General features: G+C 40.0%; 3 protein-coding genes and 1 long non-coding RNA gene across 4 annotated transcripts in view; 1 reads left to right on the forward strand and 3 right to left on the reverse strand.

Moving 5' to 3' along the window:
• The window catches only part of LOC135776642 (uncharacterized), a 124496-nt gene that overhangs the window by 80979 nt on the left and 15606 nt on the right, over positions 1 to 27911 (forward strand). The window lies entirely within an intron of this gene.
• Positions 33 to 986, reverse strand: LOC135776944 (olfactory receptor 6N1-like). The gene has a single exon (XM_065287859.1). It carries the CDS (start codon positions 984 to 986, stop codon positions 33 to 35), a length of 954 nt encoding a protein of 317 aa, XP_065143931.1.
• Positions 13453 to 14406, reverse strand: LOC135776945 (olfactory receptor 6C75-like). Its single transcript, XM_065287860.1, has one exon. It carries the CDS (start codon positions 14404 to 14406, stop codon positions 13453 to 13455), a length of 954 nt encoding a protein of 317 aa, XP_065143932.1.
• On the reverse strand, positions 20467 to 21420 carry LOC135776946 (olfactory receptor 6C75-like). The gene has a single exon (XM_065287861.1). The coding sequence runs from the start codon at positions 21418 to 21420 to the stop codon at positions 20467 to 20469; it is 954 nt and encodes a 317-aa protein (XP_065143933.1).

Below are 27911 nucleotides of genomic sequence, written 5' to 3' on the forward strand. Positions count from 1 at the left end.
TGTTACTGAAATGTTTAACATTGATGTTTCTTTCACTTTGAAATGGAGGGCACTGTTTTCCTGGTTTCTTTCGAAACTGATGTGAATTTCCCAAATGCTCTCTTTATTGCATCTTGCAGCTCTTTGTTCCTCAGGCTGTAAATGATGGGATTCAGTAGAGGTGTCAGCATGCTGTAAAGTACAGCAATGATTATACGAACATCTGGATCAAATTTGGCTACCCGATAGGAGACGTACACAAAGACAGCTGATATGTAGGAAATGCACACCACTATTAGGTGGGACACGCATGTGCCAAAAGCTTTAAGCTGATCTGCCCTGCTCATTTTCCTGACGGCTTTGCCTATACAGATATATGAAGTTAAGACAAGAAGAAAAGTACCAACAAGGAAAAAGATAACTATCGTTAGAGACAAAACGCCATTCCTTGTGGTGTCCGTACAGGCTAGGACCACTACCGAGGAGTGATCACAAAACAAGTGCTTAACTACATTCGGCCCGCAGAATGGCAACAGAGTAGCCCAGATAAATGAAGGCAGAAGAATAACGATCCCAAAAACCCACGAACCAAATATAAATAAAACACACACCCGTCTGGTCATGATAGTGGTGTAACGCAGGGGGTTGCAAATGGCTACATAGCGATCAAACGCCATCACGGTCAACAAACCACGTCCTGTCCCTCCGCTTGAAAGAAAAAAGTACATTTGTAGAAAGCATCCTGTTTTAGAGATGGTTTTGACTCCGGTCAGCAACATAAAGAGCATGTTGGGCATTGTTGCAGATGTGAACACTAAATCATTGAAAGAGAAAAAATGAAGGAAAAAGTACATTGGGGTGTTGAGTTTGGGGTCAGTTCTAACAAGATATATGATCATGCTGTTTCCACTCAGTATAGAGATGTAAGCAGTAAAGACAAAGGGAAGGATGTATTTTTCCTTCAGTCCATCAAGGATGAAGAACTCCACAGGCCCACTGGTATTCATATGGTGGTATAAAAGTGAGCAGATTATGACCTGTTGAGAAAACAAATGTGAGAAAACTGGGCATAATGTATTTTTATGTAACTGAGTAACATATTCAAAATAAACTACTCACTCAATAAATATAATATCTTTATCTATATAATCTATTTATAGATAATATTAGTCTTGACTTGTAAGTTCAGGTTCTTCACTGTATAAACAATTGTTTAGACATTTGATATGTTCGTAACACAATTAACAAACACAATACTTTTATAGTATTCATCAATCTAAGTACATTTATTTTCACATTTACATAATTAAAATTAAAAGTTGTGTAATATTGGCTAATGCACAATTACAGAAAAATTATTACATTTTGTATTGTTCATTAGTTCATGTTAGCTATAATGCATTTATTGATGAGAACAAATTAACCCTTATTAAAAAGTGTTACCTAAACAATGATTATAGATAAAGAGATTACTTTATAATCAGATATTAAATAAAACTATTTAAATTATTATTAATATTATTTCTAACAAAATTAAGACACAGTTAAAGTTTGTGCAGTTAAGATTCAATATAGATCAATGTTGCTGTATTGATTTCATCCTGTGTGACTAACAGAGAACAGAGAAGAGTCTTTAAATGCTCTCGGTTTCGATGGGGATATGAAGGGATTTCTTTTTCATTTTCTATGCAATGCTTTGATGATATTATGCATTTCATATCCTTGACAACATCTCTCATGGCACATCATTAAAACTTACATTTGAGTTTTGTTCAAGTAAACAGAATATTTTAGACTGCTTGGGTTTCAAATATTTTATTCAGATTTAAATACAGGATACTATATATATATATATATATATATATATATATATATATATATATATATATATATATATATATATATATATATATTATCCAGTTTCCTCCAGCATTTTAAGGAAGTATTTGGCCAATTATCTGTGAGTAATTATGCTTTGCAATTCCGAACCCTAGCGGCCGCAAGTGGATGAAATGAAACTGCCTCGTCACAGCCTTTGGTCACAGATTAAACCCCCATTTCCGACAGCTCATCATGGTCTATGAAGATTCCCCTGGTTTAGAAACCCTGATCCAAAAGACCATTTGTGTCTCTCAGCGTCTTACAGCCTGCGACGAAACGCCTGCTGCTGCTAATCCTCCCCCTCCATGCAAGTGGATTCAACTCATCTTTCTCTCTCGGAACGACAACGATGTATTCGCAACAAAGAATGTCTGTATTGTGGTGGAGAGAAGCACGTCATCGCAGATTGTTCAGTCCGACCTCCATGCCCAACGGTAAGCTCAGTTCAACTTACCCCGAACATAGAAGCTTTGAATCGTACTTCTGTACTCCTGTTAAACTCTTGTATTTGTGTCCCAGTGAAAGCTCTTATTGACTCGGGATCTGCTGGGAACTTTATTTCCACTACCCTCTTCCAAAACTTAAGATACGAAGACGCAGATACCTGTAAGATTTGGCTGTACACACTATCCAAGGTAAACCATTGGGCAAAGGGGCAAAAGGTACTACACCCCCAATTGAACCCTTTGCGTTGGATGTCTACATATGGAGGAAATATCCTTTATGGTGCTGGGGGAATCCACTGCGGAGATCATCCTGGGACGCCCTTGGCTTACTAAGCATTTACCCACCATCGACTGGCGCAACGGAGAAATCGTCTGCTAGGGTGAGAAGTGTTTTCAATCCTGTCTGTTACATGTCCAAAGAAATCTTCATCCTCTTCAGTCTTCTTCACCCGAGTCCGGATCTTCACTCCCAGTTGGATCTACTACGGTAGAAAGTCCTCCAGTTTCTCAAGAGGTAGAAATACCTGAGGAACACTGGGCTTTCCAGGATGTCTTTAGCAAGCAACTGGCTACTCAACTTTCCCCACATCTGCCATGGGACTGTGCGAGGATCTCGCATCTTTCCAAAGTTAAACTTAAGAAGTGCATACAATCTTATCCGCATTCGTTGAGAAAATTAATGGAAAACTGCCTTCGTGACCCCCCTCTGTTCACTATGAATACCAGGTCATGCCCTTTGGATTATCCAACTCTCCCTCTGTGTTCCAAGGGTACATGAACAAGATCTTTTGTGAGTATCTAAACAAATTCAACATCGTCTACATAGATGATATCTTAATCTACTTCAATACTCTTACCCAACACCAGTATCATGTGACCCTAGTCTTGGAGAAGTTACAAGAACATCAACTATACTTAAAACTTGAGAAATGTGAGTTCCATACCTCTTCTGTCCAGTTTCTGGGATACATCGTTGATCAACAGGGTGTTCAAATGTACCAGAGGAAGGTGGACATCATTCATAACTGGCCCTTACCCATCACTGTGAAAGATTTGCAGAAATTCCTGGGATTCGCCAATTTCTACCGTAGATTCATCAAGAACTACAATCATATCAGTGTTCCACTCACTTCTTCTCTCAAAGGAGCTCCAAAGATTCCTGTCTCCCGAAGCCAAAGAAGCCTTTAATCATTTCAAAGAAGCCTTCCTGTCTGCACCCATCCTAGTGCATCCAGATCCTTCTATCCCTTTCATCATAGAAGTCGACGCTTCATCCTCCAGTGTAGGGGCCATACTATCCCAGCGGCAGGGGAATCCTCCCAAACTCCATCCATGTGCCTTCTTCTCCAAGAAACTCTCAGGCGGAGTGGAATTAAGACATTGGTAACCGTGAGTTGTTAGCCATTAAAGCTCCGGTCAGCAACTTTTTTGATCATATCTTTTGATCATATTCACTGAAACCAACACTACGCTCCAATAGAACAATATACATTAGACTGTTTAAGAAAAAACCCTGCGCTTCTAGCTCCACCTAGAGCCTGTTATTTGTTTTGCAAAAATCCACCACTCCCAGTTCACTTGGTCCAATCAGCGCAGGCCGGTTCATTTGGTTCAATCAGTGCAGGGCTGTGTAAAATCTGCCTGTCAATCACAGTACCTGCACGCACCACAGACCCCCCCTACCTTCGCGCGCATTACAATATCACGTGTGTTACAATATCACATGCATCCGCCTGAAGTTCACGAGCGTGTTTGATTGAACGCAGCGTGATGGCGAAGAGAATTTTCACTAACAAACTTCCGATTCCTGGGTCAACAACTAGAGCTAGGAAAACAACAAATGAAAAGAAGAAAACAAAAATAGAAAGCGAACGTGACCGTAAAAAACTAGGATCAATATCGGACCAGCATTTGAAAGGTGGAGGAATCTACAAGCTTTTAAAGGGTTCAAGCTGGATGCAGAGCTTGCCACATTTCTTCTCGACAGGTAATTGTGCTTTATCAACCATTGATTGTATTTCGGAGTGTTATCCAAGTAATCTAAGTATTCTTGCTAAGTATGTGTTCACAATACTGGTGCACACGCACTGACAAGGACGAGGTCGAAGGGAGGTTGCTCGGTTGTAGTGTGGGAGGGACATGAAATGGTAAACATTTGGAAACTGCTTAATCCTCCAGAGTTGCCGACGGCAGCTTTAAGCTAGCTTTGGAAGAATGGAGTCATTGGCTGGAGGGGGCTAACCACCCTTTTGAAGTAATTACGGATCATCGTAACCTGGAGTATCTTCGAGATGCTAAGAGGTTGAATCCCTGCCAAGCTCGGTGGTCCTTGTTCTTTTCCCGTTTCAACTTCAAGGTAACTTAAAGACCAGGAAGTAAGAACCTCAAAGCGGACATCCTATCCAGACTCCATGGTCCCTCTGCTGAAGATCTTCCTGCCAAACCCATATTCCCTCCAGCCATGTTTGTCAGCCCAATGTCTGGAACATCAATGAATTCATTAACCAGGAAAGTCTAACCAACCAACCCAGTGCATCTTCGTCACAAACTTTTAGATTCTGCCCATTCCACTCCAGGCACCAGACATCCAGGTAGCAGGTGGACCCTCTCGCTCCTCAGTCAACGGTACTGGTGCCCTAACATTTCCCAGGACGTCACTGGGTACGTGAGAGGTTGCTCAGTCTGCGCCATCAGCACCACTCCCAGAAAACTTCCTGAAGGTAAACTTGTTCCCCTACCTATTCCTCAATGCCCGTGGTCATCAAGGGATCAGTCTTCACCTCTATACCTACTGCCATCAGTATCAGGACAGCTGGAGCCACTATCTCCCCTGGGCCGAGTATGCCCAAAACATTTTACCTCAATCCACCACAAGTTTGTCCCCGTTCCAATGTACTCTGGGTTACCAACCACCTCTATTTCCTTGGTCAGGAGAACCTTCAGCAGTTCCAGCTGTCGATCACTGGTTCCATCAAAGCGAGAGGGTCTGGGACTCAGCTTACGTTCATCTACAACAAGCCGTCAGACGTCATCAGGATCAAGCCAGCGTTCATCGTTCAGACACACCCGAATACCGACCGGGTCAAAAGGTATGGCAATCAACCAGAGACATCCGCCTTCGTCTCCCCTGCCGTAAGCTGAGTCCTCGATACATCAGGATCTTTCACCGTGCAGAGGCATATGAACGACATCACATATAGACTCAACCTACTACCCGAATACAGGATCTCACCTTCATTTCACTAGAATACCTCATGGGTTCTCCGGGAGGATCCAGCTCTACTTACCCAGTTCCACTCCAACCACCCCGACCGTCCTGCTCCCAGACCTCGAGGGAGACCTCACCGCCGTACTTACCCTTCTTAACAGGCATCAAGAGCCGCCTCGAGAGGAGGGGGTACTGTCAGGATCCCATCTCCACAACCATCAACCTCATCATTCACTCCTCCCACTCATTCACATTCCCCAGAGTATTAATCACCATCACCTGTGCATCATCACCATACCCCTTTAAATAACTCGCCTTCTCACTCAGCCCCTTCTGGTCTCATCACTCGAACGCTAGACTCACGCGCTACACTTACCTGGAATCCTGTTTGTCTCCTCATCTCCATTCCTGACTACTCTGATCATCATCCGCTCCTGCAAACAAAGACTTTGTTACAATAAGCTAACTTTCATCATCTCTAACCAGAGATGTTCACAAGTCTCTGAGCTCGAGTCTGAGTCAAGTCTGAAGTCTTTGACCTCGAGTCCAAGTCAAGTCTGAAGTCTTTGAGCTTGAGTCCAAGTCAAGTCTGAAGTCTCTGGGCTCGAGTCCAATTCAAGTCTCAAGTCTCGTTGTAACAAATAAAACTCTAATAACAAAAATAAATTATAAACATTTATAAAAAAACAAAGTTGCACATTAAGTAAGGTCAGTGGTGTAGTCTAGATTTTTGTATTGAGTATACTGTGATTTTTCCCTCTCACCCTTATGACACTCGTCCCAGCGCAACGCACCACTCACACTCACAGATGCATACAGTATGGATCTTCATGTAACAGAGCATTCTGAAAGTGTACTCATAAACACATAAACTGAATGTGTTATCAACATGTCAATTTATTATAAGAAAAAAAAAAGAGTTTAACAGCCAATGGGTTTACAGCTGGGGAAACTGGACTGATTTTTAGACTGGTTTAGTGTTAATTAACATCTAACTTGGGGCCAAAACTTACTCAACTGTTAATTAAAATTAAATAAACTGTTTACAATCTTCAATCCGTGGCTAACACACGCATTGAAGAAGAAAAATATCCACTCTTTCAATAGCTATTATCTGACAACTATTGATAACATTACCATGTGTAATTTAATGGTGTAAATGTTTTTAATTAATACACATTTAAGATGACCATGAATTAACTCTAATTTGCATAGTCATTGATATAAAAAGCTTATTTTTTGCATATAATACAAGCATTGTCTAAAAATGAAAATAGGCTTTTACTTTTATTATTACAAGACCATCATGTAGTCTAATATTAGACACCAAAACCAAAGTGAAGAAAATTATCTTTAATTTGCAAGTCTGAACTGAACATCAACGCAGACATGAATTTCCTCACAGAAGTTTAAGATCATATACATCTTGAACGTAGATATATAAATGAACACAGAGAAGGGAAGTTTAACACTGTGAAGCACAAGCAAACATGCTGAAGGCAGCTAAAAACCATCAGGATATAATCACGGGCTTATTTTATTGCACTTGAAACCTTATCTATTAAACTGGACTGATGATTTAAATGTTGTTTACTCACATGTGGGTTGTTAACTCTCGGATTTCATGTTGAAGCACTGCTCCACTCGTTCACTGCTCCATATGGACAATTCCTGTTTGTTTACAGTGTCGCGTGAGCAGCTACACTGCAGGTTCGAGTTCATTTGGCGTTAAGCAGACCTCTTGGTGATGTCAAAGTACCGCGAGAGCGATTCAAAGCAGATTTCTCCATGTGATAACTGAAATCGCTCTCGCGGTACTTTGTTGTCACTCGCCTGTGGGTTCTTGTGGCGCCACAGCAGTCTGCTCCCCAGTCACTCTAGATCCGCTATAGTATTAATTTGATTTCATACGCCGATCGGATCGCGCAGTTCGGCAGGTACAGTATGACACAAAGTAGCGCAACTCTGGACCTGACTGGAGCCGGACCGGATACACTGAACCGCATGTGCGTACAAAAATCTGCTCACTTGAGCCCCTTTTTGCGGTTAAATTTGTTTAACCATTTAAACAATTGCAAGCCTTAGAAACACGTTAATGATAAACTTACCCTATTTAAATTGCATATTAATCCGCAAATCGCATGCGAGCTGAACCGCGGATCCGTCACAGCACTACCCATAGCTTCAGATGAATGCCACAGCAGCAGCTGCCTGCAGGTACAGTCGACATGTATGTTCGCGGGCGCACGAGCGGAGCAGATACGTCATGTGTTACGTCGTGGGCAGGTTGTAGGTAACGGAGGGAGCTATGACAGCGAGCTCATCAGACGTTTCCTAAAAATAAACATTGTTCACGAGTCGCGCGGCTCGAGTCCGAGTCGAGTCTGAAGTCTTTGAGGGTCGAGTCTCAAGTCGAGTCTGAAGTCACTGTGTGTGCGACTTAAGTCGCACTCGAGTCCGAGTCTCAAACTCGAGTCCCCATCTCTGTCTCTAACAACTGAATTCAACTTATCTACCTGTTACCCGTGCGTGTTTATCAATAAAGACCTTTTCTACTTACATCCAGTTTGCTTCCTCGTTCACAGCGTGACAACACCACAGTTCAAGGTAACCTGCCCAACAACTGATCAGGAAAATCAATTGTATTCTATTGTGAAAAATGACTCCCAAGAAGCAACAGTTTATGAATAGGGGTCCATCCCACCACCAACACCACCTCACCTACCTGGCAAAGATTATGTGAGTGGTCCAACTTTAGATGCCAGGACAACCATTCTTTAAATTAAGGGTATTTGGAAAACAATTACCTTAAATTGACAATAATGGACAGTCACTATACCTTGCACCTCAATTTGAATTGATCCATGTACCAAGAGAACACTGTTGTATTGTCTGTTCTCACCAGAAAATGACGATCTCTGAGAACAGGGAGGAAGTCCCTTAATGCTGTCAGCATAGCTAACATCCCTATCCAATTTATGTGCCGATGAAGATGTTGCACTCTACACAGTCCCCTGGCTGAATGGTATTACACAACCACCCCACAGCCTGTAAGGGTGACATTGTGCCCCTAGTGTCAGGCCTTTAGCTTTTGATCAACCACTGTACTGGCCTCATCTCCAGCAGACCAAAGGGAATTATGTTGGATGTTGCTACCATTAGACCTAATAATCTTTGAAAATATTTAACAGTGTAGGTCTGTCCTAGCTTCATCCTGGAAACTGTTGCCAGGACCAATTGGACCTGCCTGGAGACAGATGTGCCTGCATCAATAACAAGTCCCATACTACCCCCAGAAAAATTGTCTTTTGCTGAGGAACAAAGCTGCTCTTTTTGGCATTCAGCCGAAGCCCCAGATGTTTCTAGATGTTGAACCACCGTCTCGTAAGATTGTACTAGCACCCACTGATTGTCTAAATAATTTAAAATTCAGATGCCCTGAAGCCTCACAAGGCCAGGGCTACATACATGCACTTCATAATAAAGCAAGGGGATAGTGCTAGGCCAAACAGACGTACTGTAGATTGGTATGCCTTGCCCCCAAATGTGAACCTGAGATACTTCTGATGTTGTGGAAGGATGGAAATGTGAAAATAGATGTCTTTCAACTAGCCTGCTGCAACTCGGACCGCAAAAAAAATGTATAGTGTACCCGACCCGCTCCCTGGCCCACATTTTTTAAAAGTAGTAATTGTATATAATATTTAACTGGCATCTTTTTTTCAAACAACCCTACCGACCGCGACCCAAATATCATTAAAAATATTTTAATTTTAGTGCTACAGGCACCCGCTCATTTCGGATTAACCCGCGCATCACTGATATCGACTGTAAAACTCCACTTGAGTTTCTGAATATGGGACATTTTCAATTGCTTGTTTCTTTAACCAAGATAATATTTCCTTCTCTAACACCCCTGCTTTTACACGTTCAACCTCGCTGGATAAAACCCTCTGAATTTTGGAGGGTGAGACTTGAATTGGATTTTTTATTCTTTCAGTATGGTATTTGTGACCCGTCACTGAAACCAGTGACACAAGTCGGCAGCACAACTTTCGAGAAAATTAGAAAGTTTTTTTTTTTTAAATTTGTGATTTTCGTTTTATTGCATAATCTGTTAGTTGAGATCACAAAGAAGCCTCTCCATGTTTGAGATATTAGTTTTTGTATATTTAAAAGCGTACATTTTGTGGTTGAAATCGGCTTGTTTCTCCGGAGATTCTAGGGGGGCGTCATTGTCTGTGTATATTTACATACTGTATAAGCGGCTTGTGTTTTCGCCCCCGCCCCCAAAAGGAACAGCTTGACCACTAAATAAGGATAGTTCGCCCAAAAATGAAAATAATGTCATTAATGACTTACCCTTATGTCGTTCTAAACTCGGAAGACCTCCGTTCATCTTCAGAACACAGTTTAGATGTTTTAGATTTAGTCTGAGAGCTTTTGTCCCAACCATTTAAAATCTATGTACAGTTTCCATGTCCAGAAAGAAAAATATCATCAAAGTAGTCCATGTGACATCAGTGGGTCAGCTTGAATGTGTTGAAGCATCGAAAATACATTTTGGTCCAAAATAGCAAGAATTACGACTTTATTTGGTCTTTTTTTTGGTTCTGTTGTGAAACGCGTGAAGTCACGTGACCGTAGTGACGCGGCTGACCTGTCCCTCAGTCATGTTTGCTAAGTTTTTTTTTCAAACTTACAGCGTGCGTCTTCCCAGACAGTAAACGAACTCGGGCGCACAAAACAAAAGAAAAAAAAGAAGCTAGTGCGGAACAAATCACAGTCAGCCGCGTCACTGGCTTGCTCTACTTTATGCAGCGCTGCAGTCGGATGACGTCAAAGTACTTTGACGTCATCTGTCTATCAGTTCTTGCAGCGCAGCATGAAGTCAAACAAGTCATTGGCTGATGGAGGAACGAGCAAGGGAATGGTAACATCTCTAAAGGACGACACGTTTTCGACGTGCTGTTTGGATTACCTATTATACTACCGCCCTATTTTAAATACAAACTTTGAAGGCGGGTTCATGCGTTTAACGGAACGTAAATTACCGGAGTATAATCTCATATACCCTTACATGTTACGATGTTAATAGTCCTCAGATTGTATATTATATTCTATTACCAGACGGTCATGCGAAATCTGATGTAAACAATAGACTGTAAATCTATATTTTACAGATTTTACGCATTTGTGGACAAAAATGGTCATTGAATGATTCACACATCTGAAACAGCGTTGCCGGTTCGAGGCTCACGACCGGCGGGTTGCGACTGTGGTGCCCTTGAGCAAGGCACCTTAACCCTAATTGCTCCCCGGGCGCTGCAGGGATAGCTGCCCACTGCTCCGGGTGTTTGTGTGTTCACGACTTGCAGTGCGTGTGTTCACTATTCACTGGATGGGTTAAATGCAGAGGTCACATTCCAAGTATGGGTTACCATACATTGGCAAATACTCACTTCACTTCACTTCACTTCATATGATGCTAGAACATCTGTAACTCAAAACGGCTTTACAGGGGGTATAGCTTAGCTCAGTGTTTCCCAATCTTGGTCTTTGAGTACCCCCTCCCAGAAAGTTTTAGATGTCCCCTTATTTAAAACACCTGATTCAAATGAGTTAAATCAGGTGTGTTAAATAAGGAAACATCTAAAACTTTCTGGGATGGGGTACTCGAGGACCAGGATTGGGAAACACTGGCTTAGCTAAATGAGATGTAAATGAGCCCTATTGTCTCTCCAGGCAGGGAAAAGGGAAAAGTGTAAACTTTTCTTTCTCAAATTTCTCGGCATTCTCTTTCTTGAATGTGTTATATTCAAATGGCCTCAACTTCTCCAAATCTTATCAGATTTCCATTTGTTATACATCGTTGGAAGCTTAGAAACTGCAATTTTCAAAAATCTGTGAATAACTCAAAATGCCCCAGATCCGACTTGTGTCACTACTTTCCGTGACTGGTCACATTTATGAACCACTGTGTGGTAAAAAAAATTGCTCATTTAAAAGATAACATGTCAAGTTTTGCATCTGAGCTCCACAATTTTCAGAACAAAATAGCTTCCATCGGCAAAAAGTGTGACCCTTTAGGTACTAAACACATTTTGAACTCTTTTGAGAAGACTGAAAACTGTGGTTTCTAGTTTATATAGGTCATATTAACCAAAGCAATCAATTCATGGTTTAAAAAAATGACATTTTAAGATATGAAGGATCCTACTTTAGATCCCCATGTGCAGAATGTTTTTACTGTTGTGTTTTTTTATTTATTCCTAATCATTTATTTACATAATCATCATAATCATCTTATAATCATTAGTTATCCATATAATTAATAATTTGATTATTCAATATTATTTTTTATTATAATCCATTTCATTATAATAATTTTTATCATTATATTTTCATTTATTCATTCATTCATCATTATATTTCTATATTTTATTATATTATTCATTCATTCATTATATTTTTATGTTTCATATGTCTTATTGATTTCATTGTTGTTCAGTCTTATAGTGGTCTCACATTTGTGAAGTTTCATGAGCTGTCCTGTCTCTCTGTAAACAGAGATAGATAAAGAGAATGTTTATGGAAGCTCAAGGTTTGTGGGATGTTGCTATTAAGCATTTTGGTAACAGTGCATGCTGAATTCATGCTGATTAGACATGGGTTGAACGAGGGTCGAACATTGAGACATATACAACTGAAGCTGTCCATCAATAAAACTCTGTTCTATTTTATCATCTAAATCTTCATCTCATGTCCTCTGCTTGTGCTCTCCTCTAGCAACAATTGATCAACCTCCTAACTGACAGAAGCCTGTTAAACTAAACTTAAATAAGTAAACTTGTATCTTCTAAACTGATCTGGCGCCTGGGGCTGTATCGTTTTTTATTTTGTCTGTGGTTTGGAGACCTGATCTATAGATAGATAGATAGATAGATAGATAGATAGATAGATAGATAGATAGATAGATAGATAGATAGATAGATAGATAGATGCATAGTGATTCATTACACCTCTAGTCAAATGTAAAACATTTGTATAACTATTTTAACATGTTTATGTTGTCTCAACAAAACAGATGGCTATTGATGTAAAATTGATGGACGATTATCTCCATGTGTAAACGTATAAGAATATAAATAACATATAATAATAATATTTGTTTTACTTTCATATCTGTTTTAATGTAGCTTTTCTATTATAATATACTCAGACTTCTGCATCTTATTCTTGGTGAATATGTTTACTTATGTGTTCTTAATAATATTCAATGGGCTCTTTAAAAAAAAAACACAGTCATCAGAATAAATTTTTATATATGTTCAAATTTAATTAAAAATGTCATCATGTTGAAACATTGTGAGTCATTTTTCTAATGAAAGAAACATTAAGAATGAAGTTTCTGCAGTCTAAACTAAAACTGCATTATGTGGTGTTCACTATGTATTTTAAGTAAAAAGGGAAATAAGCTAAACACTGAAAAGCAGCAGATTTCTAAACAAGCACACAGTTTAGCCACACAAAAACCTTAAATGTATGAATTGTGTCTTGGTTTACCGATTTTTCATCCTTATTGTTGTTTTCCTAAAAGCCATTGATTTCTGATATTGAGATCGTCATTGACAGTGGAAAAAACAAGTACATATTCATAATGTGAAATAACAATAAAAGCAACATATTTTAACAGCACAAATTATGTTTTAGTTATTAATAATTAAAATGTTCATTCATGTTTGTGCAGTAACTAATGGAAACAAGTACTTTTAAGTAAGTATTAGTAAATGTTAAAATGAACCTGTACATTTATACATTTTAGTTTTTCATAAATAGTTTGTATATAAATGTTGCTTCATATTAACTAACATAGTTAATATCAACATACAGACTTATTATAAAGTGTTACTGAAATGTTAAACATTGATGTTTCTTTCACTTTGAAATGGAGGGCACTGTTTTCCTGGTTTCTTTTGAAACTGATGTGAATTTCCCAAATGCTCTCTTGATTGCATCTTGCAGCTCTTTGTTCCTCAGGCTGTAAATGATGGGATTCAGTAGAGGTGTCAGCATGCTGTAAAGTACAGCGATGATTATACGAACATCTGGATCAAATTTTGCTACCCGATACGAGACGTACACAAAGACAGCTGATATGTAGGAAATGCACACCACTATTAGGTGGGACACGCATGTGCCAAAAGCTTTAAGCTGATCTACGCTGCTCATTTTCCTGATGGCTTTGCCAATACAGATATATGAAGTTAAGATAAGAAGAAAAGTACTGATGATGGCAATGAGAGCATATGTTAGAGACAAAATGCCATTTCTAGTGGTGTCAGTACAGGCTAGCACCACTACTGATGAGTGATCACAAAACAAGTGTTTAACTACATTCGGTCCGCAGTATGGCACCAGAGTAGCCCAGATACATGCAGGCAGAACAATAAAAGGTCCAAAACACCATGAAGCAAATATCAACAAAACACACACCCGTTTGGTCATGATAGTGGTGTAACGCAGGGGGTTGCAAATGGCTACATAGCGATCAAAAGCCATCACGGTCAACAAACCACGTCCCGTCACACTGATTGAAAGAAAAAAGTACATTTGTAGAAAGCATCCTGTTTTAGAGATAGTTCTGACTCCGGTCAGCAACATAAAGAGCATGTTGGGCATTGTTACCGATGTGTAAACCATATCACTGAAGGACAAATTATAAATGAAAAAGTACATTGGGGTATTGAGTTTGGGGTCAGTTCTAACAAGATATATGATCATGCTGTTTCCACTCAGTATAGAGATGTAAGCAGTAAAGACAAAGGGAAGGATGTATTTTTCCTTCAGTCCATCAAGGATGAAGAACTCCACAGGCCCACTGGTGTTCATACTGGTGGCATAAAAGTGAGAAGAAAACAAATGTGAGAAAACTGAGCATAATTCATTTTTATGTAACTGATAAACATCTTTATAATAAACTGCTCACTCAATAAATATAAAATGTAGATAATATTAGTCTTGACTTTGTAAATTCAGGTTCTTCACAGTATGAACAACAGTTTATATATTTGATATTATTTGTCAGCATTAGCTAACATGAACTTATAATACTTTTATAGCATTTATTAATCTAAATTAGTAAATAAAGGACTTTATTTTCACATTTACCAGTACATACTTAAAATCAAAAGTTGTATAATATTGGCTACTGTACAATAAGCTAACCTGAAATTAAATTTGCATTAGCATTTTAAAAAAAATCTCAAAATATGTTTTTGATTGATAATTCACAATAGCTAATGCATTAATTAATAAGAACAAATGAACCCTTATTAAAATTGTTACCTTAACAATGGGATAGAGAGAAATGTCACTTACTTTACAAACTCAGATACTAAATAAAACAATTACTAAATTATTATTATTATTATTTATAACACACTGAAGAGTATGCAAGGTCAGTTTTGTTATATTGATTTCATCCTGTGTGACTAACAGAGAACAGAGAAGAGTATTTAAATGCTCTCTGTTTTGATGAGGATATGAGGGGATTTTTATTCTCATTGTTTATTCAATGCTTTGATGTTTGGAATTTCATATCCTTGACAACATCTCTCATGGCACATCATTAAAACTTACATTTGACACTCTTGAGTTTTGTTCAAGTAAATAGAATGTTTATGACTGATTGGGTTCCACCTGTTTTATTTAGATTTATAAATATGGTCAGATTTCATTTTTACTGCATATTTAGATTTTTAGGTATAAATAAAAAAGAACAGTGAAACTTTTAAAGAGAAACAAAAACAGAAAGGAGGAAAATATTTAAACACTTAAAAAAAAACTGGAGTAGAAGATCGAAAACAACTATGATTGTGGAACAGGTTTGTGTAGTTAAAAGTCTGGAGAGGTGCTTCTAGGATATGTAGTTTGGGGGAGACTTAGAAGATTGTGACTGACCCCAATGGGCAGCTTTAGAGGTCAACTTTAACAGACCTGTCTATTGTTTAGGTCAGTGCTTCCCAATCCTGGTCCTCGAGGACCCACTCCCAAAAATGTTTTGATGTCTCCTTATTTAACACACCTGATTCAACTCATCAGCTTGTTATGCTGCATTTACACCAGCCACGGTAGAGGCTTCAAGCGCGAATGATTTCAATGTTAAGTCAATGTGAAGACATGTCTGGAGGTCTCGCGGCGCGGATGAGGCGTTTGGCGTGGAGCGGTAAACGCAATTCCGCCTCGCAAGAATGGCACGCATTGAGCCTATAGTGCGGTTCGAGCGGTAGGCGCCAATGGTGGTTTTTGTGCATTTTGCATTTGATGCAAATTTGCGGCTGCTGCCAGAGTTGAAAATTTTGAACTTTGGCGGATTTTCACGCCATGTTAACCAATGAGGAGCCTGCTTGCTGCTGTGGTGGAAGCCCCGCCCAGAGTCACTCATTCAGCATGAAGGCTTGATATTGTCCGTGAGCAGTCACCCGGAGCTATACGACACAAGTTCTTATTTCTATAGAGACAGGAATAAAAAGGACCTCGCTTGGAAAAATGTCAGTGAGGACAGACAGTAACCATGAAAACAGAACAAATACTAACAAAGGCAGACAAGCAGTGACAAATGGGTTGGGGTGGGATAGTAAAAATAATAAACAAGGGGGGAACAAAGTTCACAGGTGGTGGTCTAGGCAGGGTGGGACTGGGTGGGACATGAGTCTTTGGTCCTCGGGGTGTAGCTGAGGGTGGATTCTGTACAGTCCAGGGAGGCTTGACTGGGTTCTTGAGGGGGACAACAGAGGGTGGCAGGGCAGAGGGAAACAGGGCAGGAAATCTGGAGCAGGACGGTGGAGGACATGGTTAAGGGCGAGGAGTACGGGCGGGTTTAGTGAGATTCTTAGGAGAGGCATGTCCAGAAAGGCCAAATTGAGACAGGGCTGAGGCAGGAATGACAGGAGGCACAAGGGGGGACAAGGCAGGGTTCTTGGGCTTGAAAGGGGTCGACAAGGGAGTAGGCAGACCAGGGCTGACCGGACAGGGGAAAGAGTCTAGGAAAGACATGAAGACAGAGGCAGGGGGCGCTGCAGCTGGCTGTGGTGCGGAGACAGGGGGCGCTGCAGCTGGCTGTGGTGCGGAGACAGGCGGCGCTACAGTGGGACTGCGGTGGGCATGGCAGGTTCCGAGGAGGACCCATCTGACGCCAACTCCCACGAAATCCTCCTTTTGCGTTTACCCTGGAGGCTGACAGGCTGGGCAGAGCTTTCAGGAACCGACGTAGCAAAAGCGGAATTCTCCTGCGTCATCACTTCGATGATGCAAAACTGGATGCATTAAAACTGGAGTTCCCCATCGCCCACAGGAATTCATCCACAAAGACCCCAATGTCTCTGCCCCTCTGGGGAACTGGTGGACTCTTTGGACAGATAGATCTGAGTCCATACTTAGTCTGCTGGGTTCTATTTTGCTACGTTCCTTCTGTCATGAAAGATACAGAGACGAACCCAAGTGCAGACAAAACACTGAATTTATTATATAAAATAAGGAAAACAAAACCCACGAGGGGGCAAAACATGAACAATATAAACACAACACTAACAAGACTACACTGCAAACAGGAATCTGAATTAAACTTTAAATTTGGATACAAATAACATAACTAACTTAACTTGACTTGACTTGACTTTACTTTACTTTACTTTACTTTGGAATACACAGGAACAGGTCAGGAACCAAGCAGCAATACTAGGTAGAGAACTTAGCCAGCACACATGTCACAAGGAATTTAAATAGGGACAAACTAATGAGGGTAACAGGTGATAGTGATTAAACAATAAAGACGAGAGGATGACAAGGGAGCGGGGTAAAAGTGACGAGACACACAGGCACGTAGCCCAACCAAAAGGGCAGGTGCAAGCAAATAGAACATGGACCTGTCATGATCCTGCCTCAAGACTAGAGTAAAGCAAGGACAAGAGAGCAGAATCATGACAGAAGGGTTAAATGGTTTTAATAATTAAGCATGAAAAGGTAACTTTTTGTAGTGAGAGGAAAGCTGTAACTTCAGACATCCAGAATTGTCCAGACCATGTATGCTTGACCATCCTCCAAGAGCAGCAGTAGAGGAAGAGCATCCTGTTCACCACTCTTCGTTGAGGAAAGGGAGAAATGGTTTTAATAATGAAGCATTGTAGTGAGAGGGGAGCTGTAACTGAAAGGTAAAAGAATTTTGTTGCCCAATAATGGGAAATAGACCAGTATATTGTGGACTTAACTTCTTGCTAGATAGGCAAAGGTGAATGTCTCACCTAGACAGCCACACCAGGTCACCTGGATGTTAGTCAGGAGTTTCCGACCACTGGATTTCTGGTTGCATCTGGGTGTGCCTAACAGTTTTCTGCAGTCCCACATGGGCACATTTAATGTGCTCTTGACCTCCCTGAACCAGTGGTCAATAGAGGGTTTTCCTGACAATGAGAAAGGGGTGGGATAGAGGCTCAAAAAAGGGAAAAGGCAATTACACTGATACAACAGGGAGTTTTGGCTATACTCTGCCAATGGGGCAATCGACTCCACTCTGCCTGGTTTTTGTGGCAGTAGGGTGGGTTAGGGTGATCGGAAATCACCTGGAAATGATGCCAGTATTTTCACTCCTCCAGGTCAACTTCATAACCAGTGGCTCTCGGTTGCCTTATGTCACAAATCTGATGGATGTATTTGGTGAAAAGTCACAGGGATGGAATTTTTGGCCACTTAAAACAATCAAGCAAGTGATGATTTTCTTTGGAAAATCTATGTTCTTGTCACTTTAAAGGGACTAACTGATGGATGAAAGTTCCCCCACTGTCTTGCTGTCTACTGAGTGTACAGGTATGGGCACTGGACAGGGTTTCACTGGAATTCTGATGACAGATCAGAGCACACAGAACTTTGAATCAGAATCAATAAGGGTGTTGTGTTATTGCAGGGCTGGTGAGGAAAACTGGGTTGGTAAGAGGTTGTTTTAAGACTGAGGGACATTGAACATAGATCACTGTGTACAAGCAGGGTGAAGTAGACAGGGTAACAATTCAAGACTGGCAGCCCTACAGTAAAGACACAAGTGTATGGGCTCTTTCTGGGACTTTGTGTAGGGATTGGCCATTTGAGAGGAAATAGAGGAGGAATGACTCATCAAAGGAGCGAATGGCATCTGTTGAACACCCCAATAGTAACTAAGAAATTCTTTAATCTGCATGGCTGCATGGCTCGAAACAACTCATATTGTTATGTAAAAAATAGGCAAGTTTTGCTCATTTAGTTATGCCTAGTCCCTAGTTCCCCTAATGGATGCAGTGGGTTACTTCTACAGTGTAGACCTGCCTTAAAAAAACTGGGTTGGCATCCACAGAACTGGGGGTTAGTGTTTGGATAGATAGAAGATTATGGTTGAGAGGCCATAGTTGCTGTGATCAAAGAAAAGGTAGTGGATAAATCAGCTGCATTTGGTGTGCACGTAGGTTTAGAGGTTTATCAGGTTTAGAGACTGTCTCAACATGCATATTTACCTTAATGAATTCCCCCACCACTTAATGTGCCCGATTAGTTTAAAATTAGTTTTAAACTCTTTCTCCGCATTTGAGAAATTATCTTGTCTATTAAGAGAACGTTTCACGGCCAATAACGCTTTCCTGAGTTTTTAAAGCAATCTATATCTAGTAATCTAGTAATCTATATTTCCACTATTATCTAATAGGTGGTGCTCTTACCCAGTTTATAAAACACTTAAGAATCCAGAAATCAAAAACAGTAAAAACTCTGTGTATGTTTTGATCATCGTTCTGAATCTGATCTGCTAACAAAATCCTTTATAAAAATGCAATTATCTCAATTGAGAGGTTATAGAAAGAGAACAAATAAAGATAGGATGAAACCTCTATTTTTTGCTGAAAGCAGAGGGTCTGTTATTTAATTAATCACATTTTAAGATAGATAGATGCATATGAATCAGCAGGATATGTAATTGATGCATTGTTAATATGTTTACGTTTGCATTACTATTTTTACATGTTCTTAACTGAACAGATGCCTATATAATCATATAGATGAACATATGTAAAATGTATAATAATATAATTATAATAATGAATGATAATATTTATATTGTACTTTTATAGCTGTTTTAATGTAGCTTTTCTATTTAAATTTACTCAGACTTGTTCTTCTTGGTGTATACATTTACATGTGCATTCTCAATAATATTAAATGGGCTCTTTAACTAAATAAACACAGTCCTCAGTATATATTATTATATATGTTCAAGTTTAATGAAATACGTCATCATGTTGAAACCTTGTGAGTCATTTTTCTAATGAAAGCAACAATTTTCACATTGAGAATGAAGCTTCTGCAGTCTAAACTAAACCTGCATTACATACAGTAGTGTTCACTATAAATGATTTTGATATATTAAGTTTAAATAACCATAAGCTGAAGAGCAGCAGATTTCTAAACTAGCACACAGTTAAGCCACACAAAAACCTTAAATGCATGAATGTTTAAATTAACACAACAGTCTTGTTACTTTCATACCCCACTGAGAATACAATGTACTGTCTGCAAAGCCTTTTAGTATGTTTTGTGTTTTTAGTTTCAAAAGCAGACCGTCTGATATTGACATTGGAAAATAACAAGCATATAAATATAATGCGAACAAACAACAAGAGCAACATATTTTTTACAGCACATATTAATGTGCTTTAGTTAATATAAAAATTCAAATAGTCATTCATGTTTGTAAACTAACTAATGTAAACATACAAGTATTTTTTTTTTTAAGTTGAAATGTTGAAATAAACCTGTACATTTATACATTTTTGTTTTTTAAAATTGTTTGTACATTAATCTTCTAAGACCCGAGGTTTGGTTTGTCTTTTTTCCAGAATTCTTCCCCTATTTTATTTAACATTGATGTTTCTTTCACTTTGAAATGGAGGGCACTGTTTTCCTGGTTTCTTTTGAAACTGATGTGAATTTCCCAAATGCTCTCTTTATTGCATCTTGCAGCTCTTTGTTCCTCAGGCTGTAAATGATGGGATTCAGTAGAGGTGTCAGCATGCTGTAAAGTACAGCGATGATTATACGAACATCTGGGTCAAATTTTGCTACCCGATAGGAGACGTACACAAAGACAGCTGATACGTAGGAAATGCACACCACTATTAGGTGGGACACGCATGTGCCAAAAGCTTTAAGCTGATCTACGCTGCTCATTTTCCTGACGGCTTTGCCAATACAGATATATGAAGTTAAGATAAGAAGAAAAGTACTGATGATGGCAATGAGAGCGTTTGTTAGAGACAAAACACCATTTCTAGTGGTGTCAGTACAGGCTAGGGCCACTACCGATGAGTGATCACAAAACAAGTGTTTAACTACATTCGGTCCGCAGTATGGCAACAGTGTAGCCCAGATAAATGAAGGCAGAAGAATAACGATCCCGAAAACCCACGAAGCAAATATCAACAAAACACACACCTGTCTGGTCATAATAGTGGTGTAACGCAGGGGGTTGCAAATGGCTACATAGCGATCAAACGCCATCACGGTCAACAAACCACGTCCTGTCACACTGATTGAAAGAAAAAAGTACATTTGTAGAAAGCATCCTGTTTTAGAGATGGTTCTGACTCCGGTCAGCAACATAGACAATATGTTGGGCATTGTTACCGATGTGTAAACCATATCACTGAAGGACAGATTATGAAGAAAAAAGTACATTGGGGTGTTGAGTTTGGGGTCAGTTCTAACAAGATATATGATCATGCTGTTTCCACTCAGTATAGAGATGTAAGCAGTAAAGACAAAGGGAAGGATGTATTTTTCCTTTAGTCCATCAAGGATGAAGAAATCCACAGGCCCACTGGTGTTCATACTGGTGGTATAAAAGTGAGCAGATTATGACCTGTGAGAAAAAAAAACATTTTTATCCAAGAGTAACATTTTTATAATAAACTGCTTACTCAATAAATAAAAAAATAAGTTTTAACAATAATTTATGCAGAGCTATAGTATCAGTAGTTCCTCTGTTAATAAATAATATTATCTTGACTAAACGCCAACTCCTAAAAAAATGAGATAATGAATTAACCCAATGCTCTCAGCAGATATGTTGATCAAATACTTAAGAAGCTTCAGATCTGCTTGATCCCGGCCTCAGGTCATTTCAGAAATACCAGTTTGTAAAAGCACCTTCAAGAAAACATCTCATTCACTAACCTCACAGTCAAATTTTAAATACAAGAGGAATTTAAAGGATTGTTATTATTTTTCATAATACAATAAAGCGTCTGCAGTGAACAGTTCTTGCAGTTGAGATTCACCAGGCCAGTGTTGTCATATTGGTGTCGTCCTGTGCGACTAACATAAGACCCAGAAGAGGCTTTAAATGCTCTCTGTTTTGATGAGGACATGAAGGGATTTTTTTTATTCAAATTAAAACTTTCTATTCAATGCTTTGATGATGTTATGCATTTCATATCCTTGACAACATCTCTCATGGCACATCATTAAAACTTAAAATTGAGACTGAGTTTTGTCCAAGTAAATAGAATATTTAGGACTGCTTTATCTTTGGATTTTAATGGTATATTTAGATTTCTGGGTGTATATTTATTCTAAATATTTTTATAGAATGTACCTTTTCTAGAATGTAACATCAGGACTCTTGAGTTATCACTAGCAGCATCGAAGGGCAAGCTTCGCTGTCAGAAGCAGACGACTCCGGTGCACCCCAGCTTTCAGATCTGTTGACGTTTTCGAAGAAGGATGCTGAGATGGCGGCTATGCTTTCCTGAGCAGCTGTGAGCATCATGCCCTCCCCAAAACGCTTTAGGCTGGACGATTGGTGTCTGGAGTTGATCCACAGCACTCTGCCACCCCATGCCCCGGCGCCCTTCTTACCAGAAGTGCATGATGAGCAGACAAAGTTGTTAAAGTTGCCTTATATAGCTTGCGCATACACTTTGTTAGCTCGTCCATCCTCATCACCCTCGATGGGGGAGCGGCCAAGGGATGTGAGCACATTCCTCAGGTGGACCGTGCCATTGCGGTGCATTGTGCCTGCAGGGTGGCGTGTCCTAGGGAAGTGAGCCCAAACTCCAATTCAACGTGTGCAGGTGGTGAAGTTCTATGGTGGGCATTGCGCTACAGCACACAGCAGATTTTTATGTCTTCTGCATACTGCTGTTCATTCAGTCCGTGATTGGACCTCAATTTTGATGGGCTGATGTGCCCCTTGAACGAGTCTTTGGACGTATCGTCCTTATGACTGGTGCCTTAATATTGGTCTTTGGCTCCATGTACACGGACATACGGTTGGCGTATTGCCACGAGCTGCTGGCGGTTTTGCTCGCCCTTGTTATGACTTTGCCCTTTCGACTGTTCTGTTTCGTTTGATTTTGTCCTGTGTGTGTTTTGACCGTTCTCACGTGCGCGTCTGCCACCGGAGCGATCTCATCATCATTGATTTCATTCACCTGCGACACCCACCTGTTTCTCATTTGCCTCCCCATTCGTTTGGTATTTAAGCTCTCTGTGTTTGTTGCTCCTTTCGAGTTCGTCATTGTTATGTTGCTTTAGTCTTTTCATCTCTCTTCAGTGATTTTGTCTTTTTGCCATTTTTTGCTCTGCCTGCTCTGTCTGCTTTCTCTCGTTCTCCTCTCATTAGGACTACAGCACCTCAGCTCCTCTCAGCTTCAGTGGATTGTTACACCTCTGTCTGCCCTGCCGGTCTTTTGCCCTGCTGTCTCTCGTGTGTGGCCGTTGCCCTGTAGCACTGAGTGAGCTCCTCTCCGCCGCTCTGCTGTATCTATCGGACTTCATGCTGTGCGCTGTCCAGAGTACTGGTAATCCCTGCTGTCCAGCAGCACTGTGACGGATGGTTTGGTGTTCAGCCTTCAGCTGGCTGTACTGCCGGGCTGTCATCTCTCCTCTGCCCGATTCGAATCGGTGGTTTCCCTACATCGCGCTGGGCGCGCGATCTCCAGTGCACATCTGAGACTTCTATCTTCCATTCATCACTACGGCTGAGAACTTTGGACAGTTTTTCTAGGACTTTCTTTGACCGGCAGAGCGGTGGTTGGATTCCCCGAGTGTTATTCCAGTTTTTTCTCCCTGGCTAGCCCAGTGGTTTTTCTCTGTCTATTATTTGATCTTTATTAAACGTTGTGTTATCTGCAATTGGATCCTTGCCTCTGTGTGTTTCTAAACCTGCCCTGACAGCCCTGAGGTGAGCCCGTTTAGGCAGCATGGTTATGGTAGTATATGAACCACCAGGTCGATTTTTGCTCCCGTTGAAAGCCACAGCTCGCCGGCCACGTCTTTTTTTGGAGCCTCCCAGGATTCAAGTCCCTTTGTGCCACTTATAGCCCCGGCGACCTCAACCATGCAATGGATACGTGAATGACGTAGGTTGGTCTGGGGACCTCCCATTGTTCGCTTTAATGCTCCCTCACTGAGGGTTCCCTTGGCATGGATGCTTTAGCTCGCAGCTGGCCTTTTTAAATACATTTTTCCCAGTTGGCCTATTTTCCTTTCTCCCCTGAGTAAGAACTTCTTTCTTACCATCTTACCATCACCTAGGCTAGAGCTCGGTGGTTCTACGTCCTGTAATGTCATCCTTGGTGGACTGGTGCACCTACCATGGTAAGGATCTATAGAGATGTCTGGTGTCATTCTGCATACCTTCCTCAGGAAAGGTTGGACAAATATTTGTCCCTCTCGACCCTGAAGGTTTCATGTGGCAGTTTTTTTGCTCACCACATTTGCTGGATGGAGAGCATGAACTGATCGTCAGATTTCTCAGAGGGCTGGGGGGTTATCCTCCTAGGTCTAGCCTTGTACCCTCTTGGGTCCTCTCTGTTGACCTTCTGGTCTCCAGAGAGCCCCCCTTTTGTAAGCCCTTGGAATCAGTTGAGTTTAGTGCCCTCTCTTTCGTAGAAGACAGCCCTCCTGATCATGCTCACTTATCAACAAATTAGAAACCAGCACGGCATTAGAGCAACTGCCACAAACAGGACATATAAAGGAATTACATTTAGACAAGTTGTAAGTGCAATCTTTGAAAATTGAGTTTTTGCATTTGCATTTTTTATTTTGCCTGCTTAAAACAAATTTCATCAAAGACTTTTAGTTAACGCCTTTCTTTTTGCTGCAATAGCACAAGCACATGTTTTCCCTCACAACAGACAACCTACAGTCCAACAGCTCATTCTGCACAGTTCTGAAAATTCTCTTAAACACTGTGGCATTCTCATGAGTGCTTTTTTAAACTCCATTAACAACAAAGTCGACCAAGCCATGGAATATAGAGGTATTATCTGAGCTCTCGCTCTCATTATGTCCACGCAAGGCCAGCTCAAGCGCGCCACAAAATTTTGTGCAGTCTGACACGCATTCAGACTTCAAAACCGAAAACAGGTGAAACAATAATAGTCATGACCAGAGTTGGGTATAACGCGTTACTGTGTAACGCATTACTGTACTCTAATTACTTTTCCTGATAACGCAGTAACGTAACGCTTTACATTTTAAATGTATGTAATTTGATTAAAGTTACCAATGACAACAAAATTACGTTACTAGCGTTACAAATTAAGTGTTGAAAAATTAATTAAAATGTATTTTAAAATGACGTTTTGCCATTGCACGGCAACGTCTGCGAGCATGCGCGCAGCGTCAGTTAACGAGCATATGCTTACTCATACGTCAGAGACGCAAGCAAATGGATGCTATGTGAGCGGTGGTTGATCCTTCAAGTGGAATACAGACAATACATGTCCAAAACCTTGGCATTTCAGAGTGGGCTTTGCGCGATGACATCTGGTCTGCTAGAAGCGGTCGTACAGGTGTGTTTTTAAATCACTAATGTTTTATTTGTTAACATTATTTAACTATGTTATTTTATCATGAGCTCAATGCGTGCACTGCATTAAGTAATCATATGTTTATTTAAACAATTACCAAAACAACTTTTAATTGTTATATTTAACGAACTAACATGAATATTAACATTCTTTAACTTGACCAAAAAGCCCTCGCGAATGCGACGACGTGTTAAAACTATAGTTTCTGTCTCCGCGACCGCGAATGAATGTAGATAGTTTAGCATTCAAGAGAAATGCACAGACACTCGTTTAACTAAACTGCTGGCTTTATTTTAACAGAGCACCCGTAGGACGATGCTCATGCACATCCAGTCGCGCGCCCGCGCCAGAGCGTGCACAACATCATAGCCCAAAACAAAAACAAAAAAACCCTCCCCTCGTTGCACTTACCAATCACATTTCAGGGAATACATGGCAAAGAGAACAGAAACTCAGCGTTAACCCTTACAGAACAGAGTTGTAATAAACATCCAAAAACATCATTTTAAACACTGCTACAATAGATAGATAGATAGATAGATAGATAGATAGATAGATAGATAGATAGATAGATAGATAGATAGATAGATAGATAGATAGATAGATAGATAGATAGATAGATAATGAATGTAGAATGTTTAATGAGAAATGTTAAACATCTGTAACTTATTATAAAAGCTACAAATATTTCTGGATCACTATATGACCAGTAATTTTAGGAGGGGGCAAAATCACACCAAAAATAGCTTTAAGCATTCAAATATGCACTGTAATCATTACTGTTTTCAAATGTTACAAGAAACATTTTCACATTAACACTGCGTTTGGGTTTATCTGTCCTTGTTTCTGACAGTTTCACTTTGTAGTTTTTTACATTTGATGTTGTCAAAGTAACTTAAAAGTAAAGTAATTAGTAATTAGATTACTTTTTGCATGTAGTAATCAGTAATGTAATCAAATTACAATTTTAAAGTAGTAATTAGTAATTTGTAGTGGATTACTTTTTTTGAGTAACTTACCCAACACTGGTCATGACTTACATCGTATCCAGCTAGCCAACTCCATTAGCCATAAGAGGTGGTGGAAGCACACAGACTGCAATTATTTGACTCCGTTGGTTGATTTGGTCCAAGCCTCCTAAGGGGGCGTGCACACCAAAGCCACAGTGCTATGCCCCAAAGCGGATGAGAAACCAGACGATTAGAGCTCAGCCTTAAGTCGCATGCATTTACCACATTTAATGACCTATAGCAGACTAGTTTGAGTGACGCCCCAGACGCACACACATGACACACACACAACAACCTCAGTTTTGATTTTTTTTATAAATGATAATTTGACTACCAGTAAAATAGTACAGATAATGATTTTATTTCGTATTTATTTGCACTATATATTTAACTTTTTTCGGGACATGTTACAGTAGCTTTCCTCTCTGGCCAACCTTAAGGGGCAGCACCCCTAGTGGCCAGTCACCATTGGCAGTTTCCCATACAGGTTTAAGTTAATCCAGGACTAAGGCCGTTTCTCAATATGCGTTCTTGTCTGTACTTGTGTTCTTGTGGACTTGTGCAACGTCATTAGCCACGGCCCAAGTACTGTTCCAATTCAAATTTCGCATTAAGTACAGTTCACATAACATCCCCAGATTTGTTCTTGATTCACCCCCTTTATCAAGGATGTATAAGGAGGTGACTTGGGTGGACTTTTGACAGCCAAGTTTTCCAGAATGCATTCCCATTTTGCAACACCTGTACAATATTCAAAATATTCAATATTTATACTCTTATGTCATTAAAACTAAAGAGCTGTTTATTCGAGAATATAGAAGAAAAACTTTAAATCTGTAAGTCAGTAAGGATATCTCAAATATAAAAATTTCCTCTGCTGATTTTGGATATGGGAGTTGCAGGTGGTCAGTGCGTATATCGCAGAGGGCAACATCATCTCTCCAAGTCTTTCTAAAATTTGCCACTGGCTCAGTGCTGCTGCTTTGCCGCTCGGTGTCTGATGGTCAAACATGTAATATTCCCTTTGGATATAACTAACTGGCATTTTTTTCATCTCATCAAAAAAAGTAAAGTGAAGTGCTGTAACACTGTGTGTGCATTCATTTCAAATAATTTTAAGGATTGCAGTCAGTTATTCTTCTTGTACCACGATAACCACAGACATTGCATTGGTGCCTATTTTTAAGACATTTGACAGGTCAGGTTTGCGTTTATCAAAAAATAATGCATACCTGTAGAACATTTCTCAACCAATCAGAATAAAGCATTCAACAGGCCCGTGGTATAAAGATGAAATAAAAACATTATGAAGATCCTTGAAGTGTTACATGCTAGTAATTGCTTGTTTCTAAAGGAAAAGCCTATTTTAACTATTAAATGTATATCTCAGGTCATTTTCAGAGTCCCAGAATGTCATTCGTGCATAATTTTTATATTGTATATTTTTAGGCATCTGTTAAATGACAAATAAAATATCAAGACACAATGA

Source organism: Paramisgurnus dabryanus, chromosome 18 (genome assembly GCF_030506205.2).
Source record: "Paramisgurnus dabryanus chromosome 18, PD_genome_1.1, whole genome shotgun sequence".
NCBI classification, from domain to species: domain Eukaryota; kingdom Metazoa; phylum Chordata; class Actinopteri; order Cypriniformes; family Cobitidae; genus Paramisgurnus; species Paramisgurnus dabryanus.